We start from the raw sequence: 22,998 nt of genomic DNA, 5'->3' as shown, positions 1-22,998 counted from the left end.
TTGGGGCACATTAGGGCTAGTGAGCTCTTTGATCACAACACTATAGTCAAAATCATCAATAACAGCCATGAGAGCATGCAGTTCCTCCTCGATGGCTGTTCCGCATTCTCCTTCATTGAGAAGTATAACTGTCGGGACTCAGAACAACCAGGAGGGCCAAACACCATGTAGCAGTGTTTGTCTAATTAGTGAAAGACCACACCACTCTGGGAACCTAACCCACCCACCTAGCACTCCCATCAGGCTTGTGCTGGTGAGACTATTAACAACAAGGCCATTTGATAAGGGGTTCCTCACTGCCAAATTTCCCCTTAGATTCAGATTTTGATATTCAACCTTGCTATCCTCTTCGTGTCGTAGTTTGTTTTGCAATGCTCCTGGCACGGCGCTATATCAATGCAGCAGCGATAGGGCGGGGTCTGATGGACCTCAATTCCCAGAGGGCGCCGCGCACGGGACGCATGCGCGGAGGGCTGGTGCCGCGTATCGGCGGGGCGCATGCGCGATGAGCCCCCAGCAGCTGGCGGCCCAGGCTCCGGGATCAGGCCGTTAGTAACGTCCGAGGAGCCCGGAGGGAGGAAAAGAGAGGCCAGGCAATGGAGCCCGCTTGGCGGCAGGGAGGACGGGGTAGGGGCCGTGGGAGGGCCAAAGGCGGCGGCGCCCCCCCCCAAGTAGTTGGACTCGTTCGAGAGGCTGAGGCTGCTGCTGCTGCTGGTGGTGGTGGTGGAGGAGGAGGAGGAGATGATAGACATGGAAGAGGCTCCAGCAGCAGCAGGTCAAGGAATCAGTCCGATTCCAGCAATGGTAAATAATACGGTACAGAGAGACTGAATGAGGCTGCTTGAATGTAATGTCTGGCCAGCAAACATGACTGTCAACATCATCATCTTGCTGAAATTGTTGATGCACTGTAACCTCTTCAGTCCGGAAATCTATTGTTCGGAAACACCAGTTGTCAGAAAATACTTTGACCAGATCCAAGCAACTAAGTGGCCTCATTGTAATGCAGTATTTTGGGAGCAGAAACACGGAAGATAGTGTTTAGATTTATTTTGTTGTGGTCTTATTATACTTTGTCATGTTTATGCTTTATATTTATTTTTTTTGTGTGGATGTTGATATCTAAATACAGTTGTAGTCAGGAATTCTGAAATCCAGCAATGGCTATGTCCACTGCATTCTGCACTGTGAAGGTTACAGTCTTTTCTGAAACAAACGTGGAAATTGCTAGAGAACCTCAGCAGATCTGACAACATCTGTGGGAGGAAAGTAGAGTTAATGTTTCAAATCCAGTGACACTTCATCAGAATTGATTGTAGCTAGGAATTTGTGGTATTTATTCTGATGACCAGGTGTGGGTTGGGGGTGTAGGGAAAGAGTGAGTGGATAATTGGAGATTGAGCCCAGAGGGAGAGAAGGATTATTGGGCAGACAAAGGGGGAAGTTGATATTAAACCAGAGAAGGAATAAAGCTGATAATGGCGATAGTACGTGACAATGAGTTGGCAGTGCAGAAAACAGCTCATGTTATGACAGGTGCTGGATGTAGATAAAGGACAAAAAAAGGTGGTGTTCAGGCCCTAAGATTGCTTAACTCGATATTAAGTTCTGAAGGCTGCAAGGCCCCCAGTTGGAAGATTAGATGCTGATCTTCCAGCCTATGCTGAGCTTCGCTGGAGCACTTAAGGTCCAAGACAGAAATATTGACCAGCTAGCCAAAACGTGTGCTGATGTGACAGGCAGCTGGAAGTTCAAGGTCATTTTTATGGACCAAATACAAATGTTCTGCAAAGCAGTCACCAGTCTGTGTTTTGTCACCCCAATGTAGAGGAGACCACGTTGTGAACAGCAAATACAGTAGACTCGATTGAGTGAAGCCCAGGTAAATCATGGCTTTACCTGGAAAGTGTGTTTGGAGTCTTTGAATAGTGAAGAGGGAAATGATAAATGGGCAAGTCTTCTGTGATTGCATGGAAAGGTGTCATGAGGGTGTAAGGAAGTATGAGGAGTGGAGGAGAGTGGAGCAGCATGTCCCAGAGTGAGCGATCCCTGCGAAATGCTGACAAGGGAGGGCAATGCGTGTATTTGGATGCAGATGCTGGTGGAGTGGAAAGTGAAGACAGGGAGCCCCCATTGGTGTTGTGGGAGGGAAGAGAAGAGGTGAGAGCAGAAGTGCAGGAAATGCAACAGATATGGCTAAGGTTCCTGTAGACCAATGGTGTTGAGAAATCTTCCTTTTAACTTCTCCAAGAATGGCTCCAGCAGTAGAGCTTTACACTTACATAGACTGGAAAAGCTGGGGCTGCTCTGACAGCAGAGTAGGTTTGACGGAGATGTTGAAAATCACCAAGAGTTTAGATCAAATAAATTCTAGAAAAACTTTCAGTTGTGGCTAAAACATATAGAAGCAAATCATAATAGACATGACAACTGGCAACAGAGCCAAAGGTGATGTGAGACATGCAAATATTGCACCCTTATTCCAAAAAATGCATAAGTGACAGGAGATACACTTGACTGTGACAATAAGGAAAGTAGTGGCTGTACAGTAGAGTGAATTAGACCTTCACGTACATACAAACATGATTTTGAAGCAAAAGTTGAACATGTGGCTCCTGAGCTGCTTTTTAAGTTTATAAGATGTGACTGGAGCTGGCTATGTCGGCATTTATTACCTCTATTCTAAATGCCCTGGAAAAAGTGGTGGCCAGCTTCCTTTTTGAACCTCTTCAGTCCTTGAGGCCTTCATCCACAATGCTGTTGGAAAAGGAATTCTGGGATTTTGTTCTGGTGACATTGAAGAAACAGTGATATTATTCTAAGTTAGGACAATGAGTGACTTAGAGGGGAACTTGAAAATGGTGGTGTTACCAAGTGTCTGCTACCCTTGTTCTAAAAGTTAGAGTGGTTTGGAAATTGCAGTTGAAGGACTCTTGGTATGTTACTGCAGTGCTTGTTGTTGCTGGTGCACACTGTTGCCATTGTGCATCACTGGTGAAGGGAGTGCATGTTGAAATTGGATGGGGTGCCAATTAATTGCAAATTGAATGTCATGAGCAGATTACTCCTTTGCAAGTAGTATTTGATAGCCCTGTGGACAATCCTTCCATCACTTTGAGAGTGGACTTATAAGGTGGTTTCCAGGTAATACAATATTTTTTGTGTACCAGATATATCCAGACAATTTTCGACATTGTTGGTTAGATGCTAGTGTTATAACTGCATTGGAATGGCTTGGCTTGGAGCACACTTCTTCAGTACTGTTACCGGAATGTTATCAGGCCCACAGCCTTTTCCGTATCCAGTGACCCCCACCTACTACTTGTGCATAGTGCATTGAATAGATTGAAAACTGATGCTGTGTATGTGCCAGGGACCTCGGGAAGGTGGCAAAGATGGATCATCCACTTAATGCTTCCAGCTGAAAGACATTGCAAAAAACGTTGTTGTGGAATATTTTAAACTTCACTTTATGTCAACTCGCCATTATTTTGCACAGGCGGGCAGATCATCTGAATAGGTAACGCTTCAACAATGTAGAGTTTTAAGTCCTTTAGTGGCTCCATGTCTGAACTCAACCCACAAATGAAAATCTCCTTTTGGCGTCCACCTTGTCAAGACCATTCAGGATTGTAAGCATGACAAACAAATTGCCCCTTGCTCTTCTAAACTGCAATGAAAAACAAGCTGTCTGTCCAATCTATACTAAGACATCCTGCTCATTCCATGTATCAATCTCCTTTGAACTATCTCCGATGCATTTAGATCTTTAATTGAATGGGGAGATCAAAACAGTGCATAGTATTCAAGATGAATTCTTATCAATGCCTTGTATAACTGAAACATAACATAAAACCATATTTGGCCTATAGAGTCTGTTCTGCAGTTCCATCGTGCTGATCTGATAATCTTCGTCTCAATTATCCTGCTGTATTCTGATTAAAAATGTGGCCATCTTAGCCTTTAATAAAATTAATGACCTAGCCTCGACAATCCTCTGTTCACAAATTGACTACGTTCTGAAGGATGGAATTCCTCCTCCTTTGTCTGAAACTGCAACTCCTCATTCTGAGCTTGTCCATTTAGTCTGAGACCCTCCTACAAGAAGAAACAATGTCAAGACCCCTAAGAATCTTTATAGATCTTACTATAGTTGCCTCTCATTGTTCTAAACTCCAATGAGTACGAGTACAAGCCCAGCTGATTCCACCTCTCCCCGTAAGACAGCTGCTCCATTCCTGGGATCAATGTAGTGAACCTTGTCTGGACTACCTCCTATATCACAACTTCCCCCTTAGATAAGGGGACCAGAACTGTTAGACCATAGATATAGGAGCAGAAATGGCCTCTTCAGCCCATTTGAGTCTCCTCTGCCATTCAATCGTGGTTGATATGTTTCTCAACCCCATTCCCTTGCCTTTTCCTTGATTCGCTTACTAATCAAGAGCCTACCTATTTCTGTCTTATGTACACCTAATTACTTAGCCTCCGCAGCCTTTGCAGCACTGAGTACTACAGAGTCACCATCCTCTGCCTGAGGAAATTCCTCCTCATCTGAGGTCTAAAGTCAGAAGTCACATGACACTAGGTTATAGTCCAACAGGTTTATTTGAAATCGCAAGCTTTTGGAGCACTGCTCCTTTGTCAGGTGCAGTGAAGAGAAGTACACAGGCACATAATTTATAGGCAGAGAGATCAAAAGATTGTACAAATGGTGTGTAATAAGTCTCTGTGGGTGATCAAAAGTGTCAGATGGCGTGAGTAAAGTGTCAGCAGCTGAATAGCAAGTGGAAGGATGACCTATAATCCAATTAATTGAAACAGAGGGGTAATTACAGAAAATTCAACATAAGGTGTTGCTGGAAACAAACCAAATGGCTGGAATAACATGATAGGTATAAGAATTGCATGTTTACCAACATAGCATGTAATCCAAAACTCTACAAACTAATTAAGGTCATAATAAGTTATCAAGGTGATGGTGTCAAAACAGGACAGCAAGGAAGGCTTTACAAATACAGACACAAGTACAAATAAATTATGTGCCAGTGTGCTTCTCTTCACTCCAGCTGACGAAGGAGCAGCGCTTTGAATGCTTGTGATTTCAAATAAACCTGTTGGACTATAATCTGGTGTCATGTGGCTTCTGACCTTGTCCACCCCAGTCCAGCACCAGCACCAGCACCTTCACATCAGGTCTAAAGAATTGTCCCTTCACCCTTTATCCTTCTAAACTCCATAGAGTACAGACCCAGAGGCCTTAACTGTTCCTTACATGACAGGCCTTTCATCCCCAGAATCTTTCCTGTAAACCTCCTCTGGATCGCCTGCAACAATACTAATCCAATAATATAATAATATAACCAATAACCTATAATAATGATATAATCATTAAGCACATCTTTTCTTAGATACAGGGCCGAAAACCACACTCAATGTTCCACATGCGGTTTGGCCAGAGCCTTATACAGCCTCAGCAGTACATCATTGCTCTTACTTTTCTAGCCCTCTCAAAATGAATGTCAACATAATATTTGCTGTCCTAACCACTGACTGAACCTGCATATTGACTTTAAGAGAATCCTGAACTATGACTTTGTGTTTCAGCATTCCGAAGCCCCTCCTGTTTAAAACAATCTGCGCCTGCATTGTTCCTGCCAAATTGCAAAACCTTGCACTTACAACATTGTATTTAATCAGCAACTCCTTTGCCTACTCGCTGAGCATATCCAAGTCCTTCTGCAGCCTCTTCGCTTCCTCAACACTACTTGTCCCTCCATCTATCTTTGTGTCATCTGCAAACTTAAAGCGACAATGCCCTCAATTCCTTTGTCCAAATTGTTAATGTGTAATGTGAATAGTTGTGGTCCCAACACTAATCCCTGAGGAACTCCACTAATCACCAGCTGCCATCCTGAAAAAGACCCCTTTATCCCTATTCTTTGCCTTCTGCCAGTCATCAGCCAATCCTTTATCCAAACCAGTGTCTTGCACCCATTACGATGAACTTTTATTTAGCAGCTTCCTGTGTAGCACTTTGTCAAAGGCCTTCTGCAAATCCAAATGGATCATGTTCACTGATTCTCCTTTGCTAACTTGCTCGTTACTTCTTGACTAAGAAGATAGATGAAGGCGGAGCTGTAGACGTCTACATGGACTTTAGTAAGGCCTCCGACCAGGTTCTGCATGGTATGCTATTTAGTAAAGTTAGATCACATGGGATCCAGGGAGAGCTTGCCAATTGGATACAAAATTGGCTTGATGGTAGGAGACAGGGTGGTGGTGAAGGGTTGTTGTTTGGTCTGGAGGCCTGTGACTAGCAGTGTGCCTTGAGGATCAGTGCTATGTCCACTGTTGTTTGTCATTCTAAATAGATGATTTGGATGAGCGTATAGCAGGCATGGTTAGTAAGTTTGCGGATGACAGCAAAACTGGTGGCACAGTGGACAGTGAAATGGGTTATCTAAGAATACAACGAGATCTTGATCAGCTAGTCCGAGGAATGGCAGATGGAGTTTAATTTAGATAAATGCAATTTTTTGCATTTTGGTAAGACAACCCAGGTCAGGACTTGCACAGTTAATGGTAAGGCGTTAGGTCGTGTTGTCGAACAGAGAGACCCAGGGATGCAGGTACATAGTTCCTTGAAAGTGGTAGACAATTTGTGAAAAGGGTGTTTGGCACACTTGTCTTCATTAATCAGAGCATTGAGTATAGCATTTGGGATGTCATGTTGCAGCTGTACAAGACATGAAAGAGGCCACATTTGGAGCATTGTATACAATTCAGGTTGCCCTGCTATAGAAAGGATGTTGTTAAATTGGAAACGTGCAAAAGAGACTTACAAAAATGTTACTGAGACTGGAGAGTTTGAGTTATTGGGAGAGGCTGGATTGTTTGGGACTTTTTCCCTAGAGTGTAGGAGGCTGATTCATGATTTTTATAGAGATTTATAAAATCATGAGAGGCATAGATAAGGTGAATAGCCAAGGTCTTTTCCCCAGGGCAGGGGAGTCCAAAACTAGGGGGCAAAGGTTTAACGTGAGAGGGAAAAGATTTAAAAGTGACCTGAGCGGCTGAGAGCAGTGCGTACGTGGAGTGAACTGCCAGAGGAAATGGTACTGGCAAGTACAATTGCAACATTTAAAGGCGAATCCATGAATAGGGAAGTTCTAGAGGGATATGGGCTAAATGCAGGCAAATGAGACTAGTTCATTTTAGCAAGCTTGGTCAGCATGGACAAGTTGGACTGAAGGGTCTGTTTCCATGCAGTATGACTCCATGACTTCCCCTTGACGAAACTGTGCTATGTCCCATTTTACCATGCACTTCTAAGTACTATGCAATCGCATCCTTAATAATGGACTCTAAAATCTAACAAACAACAAGGTCAAACTCACTGGCCTACAATGTCCTGTCTTCTGTCTCCTTCCCTTCGTAAGCAGGGGTGTTATATTAGTCACTTTCCAGTAGTCTGCAACCCTCCCCGACTCCAGTGATTCCTGAAAGATCACCACCAATGCTGTTACAGTCTCCTCATCTATCTCCTTCAGAACTTTATCATCTGTCTGGTCCAGGTCATTTATCTGCCTTCAGACTTTTCAGCTTCACCAGCACCATCTCCTGTTGCTGGTGTCTTCCACTGAAAATTTGATGCAAAGTACATATTCACTTTCTCTGCTGTCTCTTTGGAACCCATTACTACTTATCCAGAAGTCCAATGTCCACTCTTGCTCCTTTCTTACCTTTTTATTTATCTTTTTAAAAAAAAAATTCTTGCAGTCGTCTTTGATATTACTAGCTGGCTCACACTCTCATTTCTGCTTGACAGACTAGAGTAAAGTTGCAGTCAAAGCAGAGAAAACCAAACACTGATCATAGTTTGTGGGAGTCCCAGCAGTAAGGGATATAGTGTCGCATGATGAGCTATTCCTCAGGCGAGAAATGAGCAACTACAAGAATTCAACAGTACAGAGTTGCAGGACAAAATTTGGTATGCTTAACTTAAATTAGAACAAAGAGTAACTAGTTCTGATTGATAATGAAGATGTTTCGATCCTTTTGAATGGTAGACCATAGTTAAGACGAGAAATCCTCAGTCTGCCCTCCATTAAACCTTTATAAAAACTGAAAGAACTGTGGATGCTGTAAATCAGGAACAAAAACAGAAGTTGCTGGAAAAGCTCAGCAGGTGTGGCAGCATCTATGAAGAAAAAATCAGAGTTAATGCTTTGGGTCTGGTGACCCTTCCTCAGAACTGATGGTAGCTGGGAAAATGTTGGCTTATATGCAGAAAATAGGGAGGGGGATGGGGTAGGGAGTAAACGATAGGTTGGAGCCCGGAGAAAGCGAGAGGGAGAGCAGTTGGATAGACAAAGGAGTTGATAATGATCTGGCTAGGAAGGTGAATAACTGTTAATGAGGCCTGGTAATGACTAACAATAAGTAGTGTGTAATTGCAGGCTGTATGATAACAAGACCTGGTGTGTGGGGTAGGGGGCTAGGACATGGGAGAGTTTAGGCCCTAAAATTATTGAACTGTGTTTAGTCTGGAGGGCTGCAGGGTCCCCAAGCGAGTGTTCTTCCAGCTTGCGTTGAGCTTCAGTGGAACACTGCAGCAAGCCAGAGACACAGATATAGAACATAGAACAGTACAGCACAGTACAGGCCCTTCGGCCACGATGTTGTGCCGAACTTTTAGCCTAATCCTAAGGTCTATCTAACCTCCACCCATACCTTATACTATCATCCATATGCCTATCTAATAGCTGCTTAAATGCTCCTTATGAGGCCTACTCCACTACTCTCTCCGACAATGCATTCCACGCCCTGACCACTCTGAGTAAAGAACCTACCTCTGACGTCTCCCCTATATCTACCCCACTCACTTTAAAACTATGCCCCCTCATAATAGCTACCTCCACCCTAGGAAAAAGTCTCTGGCTATCCACTCTATCAAATCACCTCTCATCCTTCGTCGTTCTAAAGAGAAAAGCCCTAGTGCTCTCAACCTTTCCTCGTAAGACCTTCGAGATATTGGCCAGGGAACAGGGTGTTAAAGTAGCAGGGAAGAAGTAGCTCAAGGTCTTTTTTGCAAGCAGAACGTAGATGTTGTGTGAAGCGGTCACCCCGTCTATGCTTCTGAATATAGGGCACTGTGCTTCTGAAAGTCCAGTTGTTTCTCCTCAAAAGGAACAATCATTTTTGGAAATTAAGAAGTTGTCCATTTGCTGAACAGCATCTGCCAAGGAGATGCATGAACTGCAAATGTAGTCATGAATGACCATGTTCTTCCCATGGATATCTGGATTACTGCTGGGAAGGAAGAAAATAACCGCCTTCAGTTCAGTTTACTGAAAGCCAGAAAAGTGACATTCGAATCCGCGATAACAGAATTTTGGAGTTAGAAAGCAGTCTTCAATCTTGTGAATGAGATCTTGGAGGTTCAAAACAGATGTTCAACGATGAGGGAAAAACAGTAACTTGAACTTTAAACAGTCTGAGAAAAAAACATCAAATTTCAGAAATGGTCCACTGAAAGGGTAGTTCAACAACTGCAAGCAGCTGGTGAAAAGCTAGCCAGGGAAAAGGAAACACTTGAGTCCAAATGGATCAAGCCAATATTGAATGTTCCAAAATTATTAATTTTTATAAAGGTCTGTTGGAGCTTACAATTGAACCTTTTCACCAAGCTATGGAAACACTTAAGGTTGCTTTGAATGAAGAAACGGAAACCCAAACCACAGAGGTCCCTACAACTGAGGAATACCTCGCAAAAGCTTGAAGATGAGCACCAACTGAAATTTGATAGTGTTAAGTGTAACAAGCTTTGGAAAAGTCTACTTAATCAAAAAAAGACTGCTGAACAGCAAGTCCTACCAAGTCCTGTATAGAGACAGCCAGGAGGTGGGTGGAATGGAGAAACATAAAGGCAATTCCTTTACAATCATAACGACATACTTTCTGTGAAAGCAGCTATGTCCCCATGACCTCAGATCACATGGAATGGGAGCCTGAGTCTATAGGGCTGCAAGTATGATGTCTTCTTTTACCAGCCTCTGCATTTGATAAAATCTGTTGCTGTTCACTCAAGTGTAGATCTCACATGACTACTGTGGCAACTTTTTTTTTGCATACTAGAGGAAAGTATACAGTGGTGTTCCCAGGAAATTTTGATTAAGATCAGTGCTTTCCTTGTTTTGCAATAACTAACCTTTTACTTGTCTTGATAATATTGTGATGTTAGAGTAAATCTGGAAATTCTCATCAGCTGTGGCAACATTGAGTATAGGAGTTGGGAGGTAGTGTTGTGGCCGTACAAGACATTGCTTAGGCCACTTCTGGAATACTGCATTCAATTCTGGCCTTCCTGCTATAGGAAGGATGTTGTGAAACTTGAAAGGGTTCAGAAATGGATGTTGCCACATTTGGAGGGTTTGAGCTATAGGTAGAAGGTGAATAGGCTGGGGCTATTTTCCCTGGAGCATCGGAGGCCGAGTGGTGACCATATAAAGGTTTATAAAGTCATGAGGTGCATGGATAGAATGAATAACCAAGGTCTTTTTTCCCAGGGTAGCGGAGTCCAAAACTAGAGGGCATAGGTTTAAGGTGAGAGGGGAAAAGTTTAAAAGGGACCTAAGGGGCAACTTTTTCACACAGAGGGTGATGCACGTATGGAGTGAGCTGCTAGCGGAACTGGTGGAGGCTGGTACAATTACAGCATTTAAAAGGCATCTGGACAGATATATGAATAGGAAGGGTTTGGAGGGATATGGGCCAAATGCTGGCAAATGGGACGAGATTAATTTAGAAAATCTGGTTGGCATGGATGAGTTGGACCAAAGGGTCTGTTTGCGTGCTGTACTTCTCTATGACTCTGCGACTTCACATTTTGCAAGGAACAAGGAATCACTGACAGCAACTTGTGGATTTCTGGGTATAACTGTGAATGTGTGAAAGCCACTTGTTGTTCGTTTCATAGGGTGATGGGAGGAACTCTGTCAATAGAACCACAAGACATGGATGGTTGCAATTATCCCTGTTTGAAATGTCTTGAAGGAGACCAGTGTGGCTGGGGAGAGAATGGAATAACATGGAATCTCCTTGAGGAAGATGCCAAAGATCATGAGAACAGAAAGTTGTATTGGCCTGATCTTGAAGCACACGTAAGGTCCTTGAAAATCATTTGGGTAATTACTTTGACATCAGAAATGGTGTACATATTTATGTATGTAAATGGGCCAAATCGAACAGTGAACCTAAAGATTTCAGAGAAGTAGCTAGTTAGTGTAGCTGCTTTATGGAGCAAAATGCCCAGTATTGCTGCAGAGGACGAGGTCAGTCTGGAGATCACCAAAAGAACTTGGCTAAAATGACCATTTTCTAAAACTAAATCACCAGACAGCATTTAAAAACACATGTTGATTATGTCACATTAGCAGCATAGATGAAACACCCATACATTCTGAATGAGTAGCAATCAAGTTTTCAGATCATTTTAAAAAAGGTAAACATCCAATTCACTGAAGGGATGGAAGATGATTTGTTGTGGAGACACATTTATAAAACCAGAGGTTTTATATCTGATACAATATGACATCCTTGTGATATTTCCATGTACAAAAAAAACTGGGTATGAATTTGATGAACTGTGCATCAGATGCTGAAAAGAATAAATTTGGTTATTAAGATGTCATGTTTCAAACTATCCTCGTAAAAGCTTTATTTTATTTCAAATTACTAGTTTTTTTTCGCATTTCAAAGTGGCCATGACTTGACGCCAATGTCAGCGTTCACATTCTATACTCTGTATCCAGGTTGACCCTGTTTTTAGAAGGATTTTTAGAAGCTTCAAAAGTCCACTTGTGCACCAAAGTTGGTGGTAATAGCTCTCCATCTTTGGATAAGAACTATCTAAAAATGACAAAACTTCTGACTTAAATGACTTTTCTACGTCTGTATAGTTACAATTTCTGTCTTAATGCCTTTCATATTTCTGTTTCTGTCTTTACTATAGCTATACAATATCTTTTAGTGGTTCTTGTGAAATCACCTATTTTATATTTAATGCATTATCCGATATTGAGAAGTTTTACAGTTACTTTCATTAATACTTATTTTATCTGATTTTCATATTTTTGCAACTTTTCAACAGAGCTGTCATCACTGAAAAAATTTGAAGAAATTCGTAAGGCCAATCAGGCTATAGCCCAAAGGTTTGCTAATGAGGACACTTCCTCTGAAGAAGAAGAGGATTTTGAGGGTCAGCAAGGGAAAATCGTTGCCTCAACATTTACAGCATATTCTAGTCATATAGGTAATATAATTTGTTGCAACTTAAGTACTGTTTTGTAAATTCAATGCATCTAAAGGCATTGGAAATCCATTATTCAGTGTATCATATATTCACTCGGCTCTTTAAGGAGGTAAATGTTTATTGTGACAGTGGTTTAGAAAGTACGCATTTTATCTTGCACAGATTATGATAATTCAAAAGAGCACCAAAGTAATGGAAAGCCAAAGTTTATGCTGTGAGACTAGAATGGTCGTCTCGTGATTTGTAAAGGCATTATTTTGGAAAATGCACTAGTTAGTAATTAACAGTAAACTGCTTACTTCATTTAATTTTTAAACCAATTTGCTACCAACAGAATCCACTTGCCAATTACTTGCCCTTCACACATTATTGATGTTAGTTACCCCCTTAGATTGGTATTTTTGCAAATTGGCTTGGTGAGTGCAAGATGAAAAGCTTTAAGAAAATGTATCTATCATCAACAATAGTGGATTTTTGTATTACAGAAGAGCGCTTAGATCTTAGTTTTCATTTTTAATAACAAGTATCCTTATCAACATAGTTCAGCGATAACATGGTTTTACTTTTTGAATTCCAACATCTGGATAATAATGGACTTCTATTTTATAAAATAGCATAACACTAAAATTGTGAAACTGCTTTTGTGCTCACTAGAAATATAATTAATCCAAAATCTAATTCATGTACTTGCATTCTAGATTGAATATAATTTCTATTAATAACATTTGAAACAAATGGATTGTGTATTGCAACTAGATTTCTAAATCTGAGGTCTGAAAACCTAATGATCAAACTTAGTAATGCATTTAGATTTACCCAGTGTGATACTTAGTAACTTGAGTATCAGTGACCTTGATTGCCAATAAAACACACAACAGAAATTCAAAGTCGTCTGAAAAATTCTCCCAGTTGAATATTTCTTCCCCTAAAAAGGTAACTAATAAATTATGAAAAAAAATTGGATGTGCAAAATGATCATATAAATAAAGATAAATCACACTTCTGTTGCTTGCTTAAGTCGATTTAAATAGGATATGTCCTTTCCTTCAGTGTGATTTTTTCCTATCAAATGGGATGAGAATTCAATTGGTTTTTATGTATAGAAGTTCAAATCTATCTTAATTTTTGACCTTGTACTTAGCTTTTTGAATCAGATTAAACAATAGACGGACAGAGGAAAATACAAAAAGAAGTATAGATGTGAAAATGAAATTCTTCCAGTCTAAGCATGAAGGTTCTCAAAATGGAGTTAAAGCTTCTTAAAGATGCTGATTTGGTTGAATTTGGAGACAAATAAAGAATGTTACTTATTGTTTCTTGAAATGTTGAGTGGTGATTTTGATATTAAATATAATGGTTTTGGTATCACCAAATGCATGTTCTGTACTTAATGGACTCAAAACCAAAAAAGTTGTTGGAGATTGACACTAAATTTCCTATAGTGGGGGGAGTGATGAAGAAATTAGAGAAGTTCTATTATGTACTCTATGCCAAGTGATTATAAGAGGACACTCCTATGTTTTTGAAATCGATTGTGCAGGAACAGTTCAAATAGAACCAACAAAATAAGCATGGGACTTTTTTTATCAAAACAAATAATAATGAAACAACCATTAGACAAACTTGAGCACTATCTGTATGAAAATAATCCACTAAATGGCAACCAAAGCAATTTAAAAAGGAATAGATTTCACTGAACAAGCATATCATTTAGATGTTGAAGGTTGTATGGGATCTTATTCAGGAATTTGAGTGGGGAAAAAAGTCAATAAAATTCACATGACAGGCTGATTCTTAGGGTAGCCACTGCTTGTAAATTTGTGTGAAACTTAAAAGATGAATAAGAATTTGGCTGCAAGAGGAGACAGTGGCTGATAAGCATGTATGGAAGTGTTTTGGAGGTTGTATCCTGAACACAATACCAAGGATTAGAGCTGGCTGTCTAATTTACAGTCACCACAGCTGACCTGTTATCTAATTATATTCAGTAGCAAATCAATAGTGATGAAACAGCCAAGAGTTGCAGAATGACCAATACAGTGCTTGAAAATAAATGAGGGACGTGTTAGAGTGAATAGCCAAGGCCTTTTCCCGACGGTGGAGGAGTGTGAAACTGGAGGACATAGGTTTAAGTAAGAGGGGAAAGATTTTAAAAAGGACTTGAGGGGTAACTTTTATGCCTAAGAGGGTGATGCATGTATGGAAAGGGCTACCAGAGGAAGTGATAGATACTGGTACAATTACAACATTTAAAAGCCATCTGGATGGATGTGTGAATAGGAAGGGTTTGGAGGGATATGGACCTAGGCAAATGGGACCAGATTAGATTGGTATGTCTGGTTGGTGCACATAAGTTGGATTGAAGGGTCTGTTTCCATGCTGTACATCTGACTCTAAATGGTCATAGATCAAGTTAAAAATAAAACAATGCAATGTCACTGTGGGGGCAAAAAATTAGATGTATTGAATGTGTCCAACTAGCCAGAGGAGAGTGAAAGAATACCTGATGGTAGCCTATTTTTGACAGTGTCTAGACAATATCAAGAAGCAATTGATAAAATATTTGAGAAACTATTTCTGTTGATGGAAAGATTGAGAAAACGTGCACAGATTTAAGGATTTTCACAAAGGCTGTGTTTGCTGACACCAGTACACGTGAGTTGTGGACTGTTTTTAATTATGTACGTACATACAAATGTTTTGAGGTGGGGAACGTGACCAGTGGCCTAGTGATTGAGAATTTTGGGACCCAGAAGGGATGGGGACCCAAAAGTGGAAACAGCCTTCCGGCCTCTGAGCCCTTCTTACGCTGACATCAGTATAAAATACAAGAATAGGTATGTTAAAAATGGAAAAGATCAGTAAACACAAATGTGGGTCCATCTAGAAGCAAGGACAGGAGAATTTATCCTATGAAACAAATGGCAGTGAAGCTAAATGCCTTTTATCTGCCTTCTCAAAGGATGATACAGGAAGTCTCCTTTGAATAATTCAAATTCAAGGGTGTAATGAGAGGGAGGAACTGAAAGAAATTAATATTAGTAAAGCAAAGTGTATTGGAGTCAATGTAATGACACTGTAAGATGAAAATTCCCCGGGACCTGATAGCCTTTATCTTGGATTGTTGAAAGAGATGGCTACGGAGGTGATGAATCCACCGGTGATTATTCAAAATTCTCTTCATTCTACAAAATTGCTGACAGAATAGGATGTTGTATGTAGCCCATTGTTTAGGAAAGGAGGGACCGAGAAAACGTGGCACCTACAGACCTACTATGTCACTGGTAGAGAAAATACTGAAATCTATTATGAAAGATTTGGTCAGTGGATATTTAGAAATTCTGTTTAGGCAGAGTCAACGTGGATTTATAAAGAGGAAATCCATACTTGACAGAAAAAAGGTTTGTTTGTTTGTTTTTTTTTGGAGGATGTTTCTAGCAAAGTCAGTAAGGGAGAACCAGTGGAAATGATGTATTTGGATTTTTGGAAAGTTTTTGATAAACTACCAAATGGGAGGTCAGTCAACAAAATAAAAGCTTTTGGACTTGGTGTTAACATACTCGTCTGGATTGAGGATTGGTTAAGGGGCAGAAATCGAATGTGAGAATAAATGGGTCATTCTTGGGTTGACCAACACTGACCAATGAGATATTTCAAGGATTAGTGCTCCGGCCCCAGTTGTTCACAGTCTGTATCAATAATTCGGATATGATGGTTAATAGCAGATGATTCAAAGATTGGTGTGAATGTGAGTTTTGAAGAATAATTTAGACAGACTGAGTAAGTAGGCGAGATAAAAACAAAACATAATGTGGACATATGTGGAAAACCATTTTGGTATAAAGAATGAAGATGCAGATTGTTCATTATTCAGTAAGCAATTTTGAAGGCAAACAGTGTGTTAGCTTTTTTGGAAAGAAATTTTGAGTACAAGAACAAAAAGGTCTTGCTGCAATTGTATAGAATGCTAGTGAGACTGCATTTAGAGTACTATGTACAGTTAGATGCTTTTGATTGAGAATGGATATACTTGCCATTGAGGGAGTCAGGTGGAGGTTTGTCAGACTGATTGATTGATTCATGGAATGGGGAACTATGCTCTGAAGAAAAATTGACAAGACTTTGCCTGTATTCTTTTCATTTTAGAAGAATGAAAGGTGATTTCATAGAAACTTACAAAATCCTTTAAAGGGATGGACAGAATAGATGCAGAAAGGATGTTTCCTTTGGGGCCTAAAATCCCAGGACACAGTCTCAGTTTCAAAGGCAAGCCATTTAGGAGGAAGTTATCACAGGATGTGGTGAATCTTGGAATTCTTTACCCTGGGGCTGGGAAAGTTCAGGCTAGGAATTGATAGGATTCTAGTTACTAATAACCATAAGAAATATGGGGATGGCATGGGAATATAATGTAGATGATCAGCTATAATCTGGAATGGTGGAGCAAGCACTGGGATCTGAAGGGCTTACTCTTGTTCCTATGTCACATGACATCTCTTTTGGGGAAAAAAAATTGCATGGTAGTACAGAATTTAATATGTTAGAAAGATATGTGAAGTTGAAGCTTTTTATCTTGCACTCATTAGTACTGAGATGCAAGAAAATCAATTTACGTGGCATGAAAAGAGGGTGCTGATGGGTGGAACTAAAGTTGCCGTGAAGTGGGCAGCAGGAACTGTTGAAATGTCTTAATTAAAAATTTAAATTCAAACCGGGAAAATTGTCTCTGGCCAGGATATTGCCATGATGATGCATGATGGATTAGCTGTCTTCATAGCTCTTTCCTCAAGAAAAAGTGGTGTGTGGGCATTTATGTGATAAAATGTAGTTTCTAACATATGCAAATGAAACCCACTGTGAGTGAAATTGATAATTTTAAATTGGTTTCCAGTGTAAATCTTAGTGCATTCCGGACAATGTAGTAAATGTTGTCCAACGGAGAAATCACATTTAGTGATGAATGCAGTGCCCTGAGTTTTACAAGCAAGAGCTGGTTGAACATGATCAGCATGCTGCTCATTGTGGACAGTCAAAAGGGGTTTTTTTTTTTTATTGATGCGATCTCCCAGTTATTAGGCTGTATAGCCTACAAAACGGCATCACAACAGCACTGAAATTCCAGTATCTCATTTGTGTGGTGGGAAGAACTTTTTAGCTTGACAGCAGCATCCAGCAACTACTTGTATGTTTACTGCAAGACAGCAGCGTGAAATGACTAGCCTCATCTGTTACTCAGATTTTTGAAGTACCTTTCCATCTGGGTAATGTTAGGTAGACTGGCCATCTATCAGGGCCATAGTCCAGTCTATGACACTTTCATGAGTTTATGTAATGTTCAATGAGTGATGATTTGTTTGCAGTGGGAAATTTCATGCAGAGTAGTTTTGTACACTCTATTTTGGGATCAAGTCTAGTCATTAAGCAGAAGGCTAGGAGCTTACTCATGAAGTTGCAAATTGAACTGATATGTGAAACTGCAGGAAATCCCTTTTCGTATGATTATCAATTAGCACATTAAAGAAAAGGAGCTGGTTTGACTGCTCCATGTCAGAGCTAAATTTGTGTGCAGGATGGAGTCTAAGGTTTGTAAGGAAATTCTTTTCATCTGGTTTGAATGTTGCAAACTTTATCTAGTTGTCCCAAGTATATAAGAAGTGAGAGATTAGTGGTCATTCTTAAATATGTCTTTCTTGTGGAAATTAGCAAACGTGTTAGCCAGATCTGGGCCAAAAGGGGTCCCATTGCAATGCCAAGTATTTGGGTATATGTGGTGTTGAAACGGAATTCAATTGCATATGTGGCTAAGTTGGTGAGTTTAAAGAAAAATGATGCAAACACCAGTGGTACATGTGTATTGCTGTGATGCAATAACCTACTGCAAATGTTCGTGGTTTGCTTGAGCGGAATGTTAGGGAATAAGCTGGCAATGTTGAAAAGAGCACATGGCAATTGATATGTAGGTCTTGCATGATTTTCACAAAAGTGAAAGGATCCTTCACAGTATAAGGGGAAAACAGGGTTAAAACTGGTTGCAGTAGCTTGCCCAACCATTTGGCCAATTCTGTCATACAGAGCCAGTCAGAGATAAAATTGGGTGTAGAGGGGCATCACTTTGTTTATCTTGGACAGCCTGTATATGCATGTAGGCAGTGAGCCATGAAGGTGAATCCTTTAATCTACATTCACCATCCTTATAATGTCCAACCCGTGCCTCTAGAACTTTTCCGAGTATGCTTGTGTGGTCACATGTCATGGATCCTAAGGATATAAACTTGTACTCCTCAATGAGGACCGCGTACACATTTGCCCCTGCCTAGACTTGACATTGGGAAAAATAAAAAGTAAGGTAGAAGATGTAAAAATTCTGCAATTACTCAAGTCAACGAGTTGATGTGTAGAAGTTTGCGTGGGCCTCCTATTTGTACCTATGTATTCGAGCAAGTGGAAAGTTGTGTAAATAACCTGCAGAAGAGTCGAAATTTAGAATACACATGTGAGTGACTTATTCACATGTAACATCTGCAACAAAAAGCAATTTTAAAGCTTGAGTAGTGTAAAATTAAGGTTCAAATTAAGTGAGAGTCCATTCTTTATCCTTAGATAGTTGCTGCACTTTGCAGTCTTAGGCTTGGCTCTGCTTGAACCTTTTTGGCTTGCATTACATTATACCTGTTGATATTGGTATAGAAGATTATTGTTATAGTTTATATTTGCATCTTCATAAAATGAGAAATGGGAACCCAAGTTGGAGGAAAATCTACATTTACCATATGAAGGCGAATGGGATGTTATATATTGTTACTTAGAAAGTTGACATATTAAAAATCCAAAACTTCTAAAATATGTTATGGATTAATCTTATTATATAATTATACTAGGTGAAAATTCTTCCAGAGAATTGGAACGCACGAAACAATATCTGAATGATGCATTTCAGTCAGGTGCTCAAACATGCCTCATCTGCATAGCCTCAGTAAAGAGGAATCAGGCTGTAAGTATTGAAGATGTTTGACAAAATAGTATTTATTTATAGTTGGTGTATTTACCATGATGTGAATTTGATGAAGAGTATTAGCTCAGGGTTATTGTGAGATTTGCTTTTTCCATTTAACAAACTGATCAAGTCACTGCACTTGTCAAATCATAATACTGTATTTAACAGTCTTGTATATTAGTGTATTGTTAGTTTTTTTTCAATTTCTAGTAACTGCATCATAAGTTAATGTTCATCCTTAAATGCTATACTTTGCGACATGAGCCTTTTGATAGATTTAAGCTTGAGCTTAATGCAGAAATAAAAGGTAATAATTCCATAATGTTTTAAAGTTATGATACCATTATTGACAGTGTATAAGACAACTTCTTTTTGGCCCAAAATTCATGTTTTGCATATACTCAAAATATGAGCGTTGACCTTCTTTTCAGCCATGATGTATAATATTCTTATTTGGCCGCCTCCGTTTTAGATGAATACCTTTTATAACTTGAGTTTAAGGGATCAAGCATGTCACATAGGCTGGGCTGCAAGCGTCACCGAGGGGTCTTATTGGCATGCTCGCATGGCGCAGACTCCACATGACTAAAGATAAAGATGGTGACCAGCTGCAACACTTCCACAGTTTGCTATTATACCAGACACACAAGTCAAACCCATTTTAAGTGTATTCAAAGGTTGACTTCCTACCGACATCTATGCTAATAGTCGCTTCGCGATCAAGTTGCTTTTTTTTTGTTGATTCTGGTTAATGCTTGCTAAATTCATAGAATCATAAAATCCCTACAGTGTAGAAGTAGATCATTTGGCCCATTAAGTCCACACCGAACCTCCAAACAGCATCCCAGCCAGACCCATCCAATCCCTGTAACCCTACAATTCCTGTGGCTAATCCGCCTAACCTATACATCCCTGGACAGCATGGGCAATTTAGCATGGCCAATCCACCTAACTCGCACATCTTTGGACTCTGGGAGGGAGCCGGAGCACCTGGAAGAAATCTATACAGGCATGGGGAGATTGTGCAAACTCCACACAGACAGTCGCCCAAAGGTGGGATTGAACCTGGGTCCCTGGTGCTGTGAGTGCTAACTGCTGAGCCACTGTGCTGCCTAAATTACTCTGTTGCTAAACTGTTAATCCAAGTCGCACCTTAAACAAGGCATTTGTGACCTGTTGGATGTTTCTTCCAAATCTTTGTCCCAGCATTTTCTTTTGTTAAGTAATGTTTTCAAGTCTCTTAGAATTCTAGTGAGGAACCATGATGGGGATTTTTTTTAATTAGTATCTCCTACAATTAATTTTCTTTCTTTTTCTACATTATCACCAACTTGGTTCATGGGATTTGTAAACAATAATCACATCTTTTTGTGACCTTATTCACTGAACTATTCCTCAGAAAATCAGGTATCAGAGCAGTTCTTAGAATGACATCATAAATGTGTAGAAGTTTTGAAATTAGATATGCTCATTGGACAACAAACAGTAATTTAACTGTTATTTAAAATATATCTTTTAAAAGTACATTTTCCAAGTAAGTATTAATTTACAATGCACCTAAGTTCCATTTTTTTCTTCATTTTAGATCTGGAGTTGCTTCCGCTGTTACTGTATCTTTCACATCTCATGTATCCAGAAATGGGCAAAAGACAGCATTTTTCTTGTATCCTCTGTGTTGGATGATGACTTTGGAAAAAAAGATCATCCCTGGCCATGGTAAGCTGTAAATACTTGTTTTCAAATGAAAGGCATTAAATATATGTTGATTTGATTTTGATGGCTAACAGAAAGCAAAGATAAATTTTTTAACCTACCATCCCACCAGCAACCGCAGCCATTTCTGCCACCTCCAGCAGGATGCCACCACCATACACGTTCTCTTCCCCTTCCTTGCCAGCCTTCTGCAAAGACCATTCCCTCTGCGACACACTGATCCAATCCTCCTTCACACTCAAAACACTCACACACACCCCACCCCCCACCGCCTCCCCGACCTGAGCCTCATGGCACCTTCCCTTGCAGCTGCAGAAGGTGTAGCACCTGTCCATTTACTTCCTCCGTCCTCGGTCTTCAAGGGCCGAAACAGACATTCCAGGTGAAGTAGTGCTTCACTCAATCTGTCTACTCTGTTCGCTGCTCACAATGTGGTCTCCTTGACATTGGGGAAAAGAAGCATAGACTGGGTGACCGCTTCGCAGAACACCTATGCTCTGTCTGCAAAAGAAGACCCTGAGTTTCAGTTGCCTGCTACTTCAATACACCATCTTGTTCCCTGGCCAATATCTCTGTCTCAGGCTTGTTGCAGTGTTCCAGCGAAGCTCAGCGCAAGTTGCAGGAACAGAACCTCATTTTCCCCTTGGGAACTTTTAGAGCCTTCTGGACTCAAAATCGAGTTCAACAATTTTAGGGCTTGGGGCACCACCTCCCATGTCCTTACCCCAACCCCCAACACCAAGTCTTTTTATTACATGGCTTGCTAATACACACAACCCATTGTTAGCTACTAATAGTCCCCACTAACCTAGAAGAATGAATAGCTGCTAATCATTATCTAGTCCTTTTGTTCATCTGTTCTTCTCTCTCCTTGGGTTCTATCTCCATCTATTCTTTACTCCTTATCTCCTCCCACTACCCTATCTTCTGCATAAGAACAACCTTTTTCCTAGCTGCCATCAACTCTGAAGAAGATCACTGGACCCAAAACATTAATTCTGATTTCTCTTCACAGATACTACCAGCTCTGCTGACCTTTGCCAGCAATTTCTGGTTTTGTTATAAATTCCAACTCAGTGACCTAGTTAAACAACTTAAAATAGTGTGATAGTAGGAACTACCGATGCTGTAGAATCTGAGCTAACAAGGTGTAGAGCTGGGTGAACACAGCAGGCCAGGCAGCTCTACACCTTGTTATCTTAAAATAGTGTGATATACTTTGAGGCCTATTTTTCTATCTCATCTTCGTTGTCTTTGTCTTTGTTTTGCATGGACTTTTTGCCACTTTCAAATCTGTAATTTGCTTAATGATTGCTGAGTGATTTCAATCCCCACTGGAAATCAAGCACCACTATGCTGGGAGTGATCGCTAAGGATTTTAAAGATTCTCAAAAGTCCCCCAATCAACTTCTTTTTTTTTTTAAAAGACCCTGGTTGACAGAAAACATGGGCCAGGTTTCTGTACTTCTGCGTAAGAATTACTACATAATACAAACAAAATGACTCTCTCGTTAGAGGCAAACAATTATGAAGCGTGAACATGTAACTCCTACTAATTTAATCTCTAAACCTGTGATAAATACACTCGCGCTCTCCCATTTAAGGGTGTTATGGATGGAGTGATGACCAGGTAGGCAATTCGATGGTTTCTGTTCACATGATTTGCTGAGATGGTTTTTGTGCTGATCAGCATATTGTTCCCTGGCCTGCCTTCTCAAGTTACCTCCAATGGTTTGCAAGAGCCACAGGGTGGCTGAGTCACACTTTTAAAATGTCTCTGACTTCGTAATTAAAAGTCACAACTTACAACAACTTCTGAAGGAAAACTGGTTTTCTTCAGGCATAAAATGGCCTTTACAGCAGAGAACAAGAGAGTTCTTGAGCTGGTGGAGATTGGATAGCTTTCCCTTATCTTTTTCGTTTCCCCAAACTGTTCAGCAGCCTGAGAAATAATTACATGGTTGCTGGCAGAAGG

At 40.4% G+C, this 22,998-nt stretch overlaps 1 protein-coding gene across 1 annotated transcript in view; it reads left to right on the top strand.

The window, feature by feature from the left end:
• The first annotated feature begins 450 nt into the window (after positions 1–450).
• LOC109916135 (nuclear transcription factor, X-box binding-like 1) overlaps positions 451–22,998 on the top strand; it is an 83,826-nt gene continuing 61,278 nt past the window's right edge. The window contains exons 1-4 of the mRNA XM_048600142.1: positions 451–804; positions 12,155–12,316; positions 19,195–19,307; positions 20,896–21,026. Of these exons, the coding sequence (XP_048456099.1) occupies positions 597–804; positions 12,155–12,316; positions 19,195–19,307; positions 20,896–21,026 (614 nt within the window). The 5' untranslated portion in view covers positions 451–596. The remainder of the gene's footprint in view (positions 805–12,154; positions 12,317–19,194; positions 19,308–20,895; positions 21,027–22,998) is intronic.

Source organism: Rhincodon typus, chromosome 1 (genome assembly GCF_021869965.1).
Source record: "Rhincodon typus isolate 14 chromosome 1, sRhiTyp1.1, whole genome shotgun sequence".
NCBI lineage: Eukaryota > Metazoa > Chordata > Chondrichthyes > Orectolobiformes > Rhincodontidae > Rhincodon > Rhincodon typus.
Note: the sequence above shows the minus strand (reverse complement) of the source record. Positions and strands in the feature narration are given on the sequence as shown.